The sequence below is a fragment of the Rutidosis leptorrhynchoides genome, chromosome 1 (genome assembly GCF_046630445.1).
Source record: "Rutidosis leptorrhynchoides isolate AG116_Rl617_1_P2 chromosome 1, CSIRO_AGI_Rlap_v1, whole genome shotgun sequence".
NCBI classification, from domain to species: domain Eukaryota; kingdom Viridiplantae; phylum Streptophyta; class Magnoliopsida; order Asterales; family Asteraceae; genus Rutidosis; species Rutidosis leptorrhynchoides.
In genome coordinates this window covers 33,135,047-33,142,118 of record NC_092333.1, presented here as the reverse complement: position 1 = coordinate 33,142,118, position 7,072 = coordinate 33,135,047, and the positions used below count along the sequence as shown (strand labels likewise).

Sequence of the window (7,072 nt, the reverse complement as noted above, 5' to 3'; positions counted from 1 at the left end):
ATATTGTTTTTCTGCTTATTAATTATTATCAGTTATAAGCCTACTGAATTATAACACTTTCATTGTATTTTATCAAAAATCATGTGTAATACATGATTTAAGAGTATTATAGTAAATTTATGTGAATTTATAAAAAATAATTTAGAAATATCAATTCTCTTTTTTAATGTTGGAATTTCCATCCAAACTTCCAAACCTGCTGTGATTTTCGAACTCCTCGTTGTAATGTAATCCACAAATGCGACATAATTATTCAAACTAGCAAGAGTGTTTTCATTTACTCATATGTCTTTGTTATTCTAAAACGAAGTATCTTACTACTAGGTTGTTTTCAAATTAATAATAATGTTTTAATCTTTAAAAGTTTTTATTGGTGATCTTCACACATCACTTTTTAATCCATGTATACCTAATTACCTATTTTACTCTTAAGTACAATTACAATAATAATATAAGTTCAACTCCCTAGATTAATCTATGTATGTCTAGAGACATAACTGTAAATTAATAAGATAAAAGTGTACATGGATCAAAAAGTGGTGTGTGAGAAACTGAAAATCACCTCCCATTTCTTAACTTTACTTTAAATAATTTTTTTTTGTTGTATAATCTTTACTTTAAGTAATTCTTTTTCGTGCTTTGATCTTTATAATAATAAAGTTGTTAAACAAAATTTATGACTCGAAGATTAAGCTATAGCCTATGAATCTATAATAAATTATTTATCAAACATACCCTCAGACTACAAACAATATAATTTTTATTAATGAATATATTTTTTAACTCATTCCATTTTTACATCTTCATATAATATATTTGATATTATAAGTTTTCATTCAATTTAATGAAATTCTGCGAGTGTCCTAAATTATGTATGGAGTGGATTTCAAATGATTTATTTTTGTTTTTCAAGAATATTTACTTCAAATTTATGAATATTTCATGACACATAAATACCAATTATGTAATGGCACACCGAGTTTGAAAATATGGCTATGGTCAACCCTTTTCGTAATATTCGATAACTGTTACCTGAAACATTCTGGCGCACCTGTCTGATACACATTATAGTAGAAGTGTGTTTTGTAAATGAACAAACTTGTGACCTTATAGTAGAAGTGTGTTTTGTAAATGAACAAACGTGTGATTACACACACACGTTTGTTAAAGATTATTGTGTCCAATTTTATTATAGGTATTATATTAAATTAATTCCCACTTTTATAAATGGATAATGTGATAAACGTCTTTTGTGTCTATACTTTATTCATGTGGACAAAAAGATAGGTAAAAGGTAAGGGTAAAACTGGAATGTAAATAAAAAAATACATGTGACAGGTATTTTTTTCCTAAAAATGTGTGTTTTTTGTCTGGGCACAATAGATTTGGAACAGAGGGAGTATGTATTAGACCATAGATAACGCGGCGGCATTCAGCCGTATGACGCCACAAACGCCACCACAAACGCCGAAAATGGGCGGCGGTGGGCGTTTGTCGCCGGATCACGGGGGTGAGGGAGGGCGGTTTGGGCACGTGGCATTTGCTGATTGGTGGAGTTTTTAAACTGCTGAGAATATAGCCGTTGCCTTTTTTTTTTTTTTTTTAATTTTTTTTCTTCTTCCTCCTATAAATACATACCCATTTAAACCATTTTTTTTCATACTTTTCTTATACTTTCTACATTATCAATTTAATTTATATAAACATAAACACTTTCGTTGTTATAAAAAAAATGAAGTTTTTAGCCGCTAGTCTAGATTTGCTATTCGATAGCACCTCGTCCGACGAAGAGGAGGAAAGTCCACCTAGAAGAACTCGGGTGCAACGGAACCCACAACGTTTTATTAATAGAGATCGTGAAGCTGTGGGTCTCCTTTTGTGGAACGACTACTTTTCGCAAAATCCGACGTTTCCAGACGACGTTTTCAAGAGACGATTTCGGATGCGAATTAATTTATTTCTATGTATCAAATACGGTATTCTCAATCACCCTTATACTAGTAATGCTCCTAAACACTTTGTATTTTTCCAACAACGTCCGGATGCACTCGGACGTCTTGGTTTTACTACGTATCAAAAAATAACTTGTGCGTTACGCCAATTGGCGTATGGAACATCCGCTGATATTTTTGATGAATATATAAAAATGGCGGAGAAAACGGGATATGTTTGCTTAAATAATTTTTGCAAGTGTACAATTGATTTATATGGCCGAGAATATTTGCGGAAGCCGACGGCAACTGACGTTGCTCAGTAGTATCCGGCGCACGAGGAGAAACATGGTTTTAAAGGAATGTTGGGTAGTATTGACTATATGCATTGGACTTGGAAAAATTGTCCCGTTGGATGGAAAGGTCAATATACTAGAGGTGATCACGGTCACCCTACGATCATGCTTGAAGCGGTTGCTTCATACGATATGTGGATATGACATTCGTTTTTTGGGATGACTGGTTCAAACAACGACATAAATGTGTTGAATCACTCTCCGTTGTTTGATTCACTCAAAAAGGATACAGCTGCACCGTCTCCGTTTGAAGTAAACGGACACGTCTATCCATTTGGTTACTACTTGGCGGACGAGATATATCATGATTGGACAACCTTAATAAAGGGATACTCGACGCCTATTGATGAGCCACGAGTCAAATTTAAAGAAATTTAATATTTTTTTCTGTATTTTGGCAAGGTGGTGCCAATGTATACGTATTTAGGAACCATACTACCACGAAGTAGTTACCGTACATTGCAGATTTGCAGCCGATAAAGAAATACTCGGTAAATAAGAACAACTTCTGAGGGTGAAATATATTTAGACAAAATTATGTCATTGGTACTTGATGTTTGCCCAAAAGTTATATGGATATACCCAAAATATTGTTTTAACGTAGATGACCCTATTGTCTGAAAGTATTGCGTCGTCGGTCCCTGAATGTTACGTACGTTACATTCATGAAATGGCAACAAAAGTCCATGTTATTTGGATACAATTAGAATGATAACTTAGAATCTCAGTGTAGACGGAAATGGCTTCCCTTTCTTCAAATATCCACCGTCTTCATAACATCTGATAGGGTCACCTACGGTCTCTTCTAGTGGTCTATAATTCCATCCCAAATTTTGCAATTTACTTGAGCTGAATAGCGCACGATCTTTTTTCTCTGTAAACCTGCCGTTAAATATTTTAAGTATACCATCACAGTCACAGTACATAAATTTGAGTTACAACTCTATATGTCATCACAGATAGAAAAAGTGGCTAACAGGCAGTTCGTGAAACAAGCCAAAATAAGTTCAGGTCATCATGAAACTTTCAAGCGGGGTTAAAATGGGTCGGGTTTTGGACCCGTCAACAATTTGGCTCACTTCACTCTAATTTTGTAAGAGGTAAACGAATTGAAAATGATACCCATTGAACCCACTTCATCCTTAGTAAATATTTGCCTCTTAACTCGTTATACCTTATCAGTTGAACACACTCTGTACCAAAAACTGAACCATTTTAACAGACCTGTTATGACCCATTAAGAAACCCGGCCGTTTTGTGCAATTTTTTAATAAATGATTCTGGAAGATATTAGTTGAACTCACATGTTGGGATAACTGTAGCCTGGAAACATGCTCTCCAGTTTTGTAACGAAGTCCTTGGTCCTAAGCGAGTATGCGGAGCATATATATCTCCCCTTCAACTCGTGATTTTCATACAACAGTAAAATTGCCTCGGACAAATCACGAACATCTACATATGGACGTTCAGTGTTTTCCATTGTATCCCCTCCTTTTCTACCTTCTTCTATAAACATATTAAAAAAGACAAAGTTTACATAATTCTATCCAATCCAAAAAAATGTATGGAAGCAAGTTTATAATCTTTTTAGTCAAGTGCAACAACAACAAAAACACTAACTGGTACCACTAATAGTATATATATATATATATATATATATATATATATATATATATATATATATATATATATATATATATATATAAGACACAGTTATCACTGACCTCTCATATAGCTCAAAAGAAGTAAGCTTGTAGTATTAATAGTGGACTGCAACATTGGCCCAATGACCATCGATGGACAAATCGTAACGACAGCCATGTCATCTTGGTTTGCAAATTTCATAGCTTCAATTTCAGCTAATGTCTTCGATACAGCATACCAGTTCTGCAAACCACATTATATATTACTAAGTTATTAGTTAAGTATATACAGTATATGTAAAATATATGGTGCTAATAAGGAAAAAGTAGCTTCTAGGTTTTTAGTGATGAGATACTTGTGTTGATTTGGCATATTCTATATCTGTCCAGCAACTTTCATCCATTTCCTGCTCAGATGGCCAATCAGGATTCGCTAATACAGCAGATCCCGAAGATACAACGACGACCTTCTTCACTTTAGCATTTAAACATGCGTTTAATACGTTTTGTGTTCCTAATATGGCGGGATCGAGTAGTTCCACCTGTAAAGTTTTATTTAGTTCATCGCTAGTTTCATTAGACAGCAATTAGCTTGTCTGATTATTAGTAGTTTGAGGTTAGGGGGTAGGAAAATGGGTGGGTCTAGCAGATTGGATACTGGCTGAAAGCAGAACATATTGGATCAATTCAGTCCATTAGACAATACATCCATTATTGTATACTACTTGTGAGCATCTATAACTTTAAACAGTTATTATACACCAAATGTGTGCCGCCTAAACGAAAAGGTTTACCTGCGGATTAGGTATATGTCTGGAATCAGGAACAGGGGAGGCAACATGAAGAACCCCATTGCAACCAGCAAAAGCAGCAACAAGGCCTTCATAATCCATCAAGTCTGCCTTGAACAAATGAAGCTTCTCTTCTGCATTTTCCAGCTTCTTCAAATGACCGTTCTTTTTCTCATCACCTAAAAACAATATTGGTCCATATAAGAATTGAGACTAACTTTAATATACCATTTTAGTAAAAGAAATTAAGCCTGTCAATAAGAAATAAATCAACTCAATGACATCTCATATATTTACAGTCGCGTCAAATTTCAGCTAGATAAAAAATTGAAAAAAAAAGAAAAAAAAAAAAAAAAGAATTACGCTGCAATTATGATAAATGATGCTAAAAGTTTGATCAAATATATATCAAAAAAATAAGAATAAAGTGAAGACAAGCACAAACCGGGTGAAAAAATGTAACTAAAAAAAGTGCATGTATTGTATAACATACATGGATCTCTAACAGTTCCATGAACTATGTAACCTTTGGTTAGCAAAAGCTTGATAACCCATGAAGCAATATAACCTCCTGCTCCTGTTATGCACACTTTCTTCATCTCCTATGTGACTTATTTTTTTACAACCCCACCGATACTTGAACCTATAGTTTTGTTTATGAATTCACGTGTTCATATTCAACTACAAAAGTAAACCTTTACATGAGTTTTTGTGTCTTATTAATTGTTCAATGTGATGGTGGGACATATATATTATTATTATATATATTCAATATTCAATATATTACAGTTCCATAATTAATATATTTGTTCATGACCTCATGTCCACCTAAAACATGAATATGACCATCTATTTTATTTATTATACTATACTATATATTAAATTAAACATTAAACTACATTTAAAGCCCACATCTGTTATGGTTTATCCATGTGGCATGTGCGGAGCACGTGACCTAAGTAAACAACTGTTAAGTCTAAGTCTGTTGTAAAGAATGCCACATCCATATATCAGTGTGATAGCATTAGAGTATAAGTAGCAATCCATTGTAGTAGTGTTAGGCAGCTTATGAATTTAGTGTTTGTGCAAACACTCATCTCCTCCCTCTATCATATTGTAATGATATATAGATTAATTTAGTTCTAATTGTGATTTCAATCTTGTTAATCAATTTCGAAGCCGATTCTTCCTGCGAAGCTACTTAGTTTTTTACTAGATCTTCTTTGATTCATTTGAATTTTTATAAGATCATATCGATATCTTCCGTGGGAAGTGTTTAATTTGATAGTCCTGGGAGGGTTGGGACGACTATGTATGACAAGCTGAAAAAGAAAGTAACATGACTTAAAATACTTTATATTATTTATCTTAATCATGATTTGTTATAATCGTTTGAGGTAGACATTTAGAAAAACAATTTTCACTTGTGCTTATAAAAAATCTTTTGAGATGAACATATAACAAATACTAATAAAAACAATTTAGATATGTCGTAGTTGCAAAAGTAGACAAAACTGATACTCCGTAGTAGACAGACTTGTAGAACTAGGTAAAACTCAGCGAGTATTTGCCGAGTTCTCGGTTTTAAGATCAGTCCGATTACTAGGTTCAATTACTCATGAATCAGGATTACTAGTATTCACTCGGCCAAAATTCGGGATTACTCGGAAGGTCAACAAACGGTCAATGATGAACTTGGTCAACATCTGAGTACCCAGGGCCCGATTTAATGAGTAGTCGAATACTCTCAACTCCTTAAGTCGTGAGTTCTCCAACCTTGGTAGTAGACGTTTATCATAAAACAAACTTCCGAACAGAACAAGCATAGTAGCGTACACATATATAATTACTATTTCCGTTGATCTAAGGATCAAACTTTGATATATTACACATATAAAACCCGAATTACCTAACTGTCTAAGTTGTGTAGCATAGCAGCAAAAAAACCATACGATTTATCATTTGAATCCGAAAGTACACAAAACATAAAACTTTTTATCATTCCCTTTCAAACAAACAACTTCTGACTGTTGCATTGGAACCTGAAAAAAGACAAACATAAATGACACCAGTGGTTGGTAATTTTATGACAGTTATCAACTTAGAGCATATGGAAATCAAAAACTTACAAATTGCTATGACAATGGTTGTGATAATGTAGCAAGTTCATGAAGGCAGACACTTATGCAACATTGCTTCTCATCACAATTAATCTTCATACAATCCATTATTAGATTCATAACACTGTATCCTTCTTTGATGTCGGAAGCTCTTCCATTAAGGATTCAGTCTTAGCCAATTTTGAAATAATGCGATTAATCTTAACTTCCGCTTGTTGAATCTGCACAGAC

General features: G+C 33.6%; 2 protein-coding genes across 2 annotated transcripts; one reads left to right on the top strand and one right to left on the bottom strand.

The window, feature by feature from the left end:
* The first annotated feature begins 1,732 nt into the window (after positions 1-1,732).
* Positions 1,733-2,257, top strand: LOC139855757 (uncharacterized). Its single transcript, XM_071845033.1, has one exon. It carries the CDS (start codon positions 1,733-1,735, stop codon positions 2,255-2,257), a length of 525 nt encoding a protein of 174 aa, XP_071701134.1.
* A 581-nt stretch (positions 2,258-2,838) lies between these two features.
* Positions 2,839-5,320, bottom strand: LOC139858651 (cinnamoyl-CoA reductase 1-like). Its single transcript, XM_071847486.1, has 6 exons — positions 5,215-5,320; positions 4,725-4,900; positions 4,287-4,472; positions 4,012-4,174; positions 3,592-3,793; positions 2,839-3,169 (listed from the first exon to the last, which is right to left on the bottom strand). The coding sequence occupies exons 1-6, from the start codon at positions 5,318-5,320 to the stop codon at positions 3,004-3,006; spliced, it is 999 nt and encodes a 332-aa protein (XP_071703587.1). The 3' UTR covers positions 2,839-3,003.
* Positions 5,321-7,072: the final 1,752 nt, after the last annotated feature.

Excerpts from the sequence above, each read along its gene's own strand:
- LOC139855757 (XM_071845033.1), top strand. The coding sequence starts at position 1,733 with ATGAAGTTTTTAGCCGCTAGTCTAGATTTGCTATTCGATAGCACCTCG.
- LOC139858651 (XM_071847486.1), bottom strand. The coding sequence starts at position 5,320 with ATGAAGAAAGTGTGCATAACAGGAGCAGGAGGTTATATTGCTTCATGG. Across the intron at positions 4,901-5,214 it reads TGGAACTGTTAGAGATCCAT|GTGATGAGAAAAAGAACGGT; the intron begins GTATGTTATACA and ends TATTGTTTTTAG. Across the intron at positions 4,473-4,724 it reads GACATATACCTAATCCGCAG|GTGGAACTACTCGATCCCGC; the intron begins GTAAACCTTTTC and ends AAAACTTTACAG.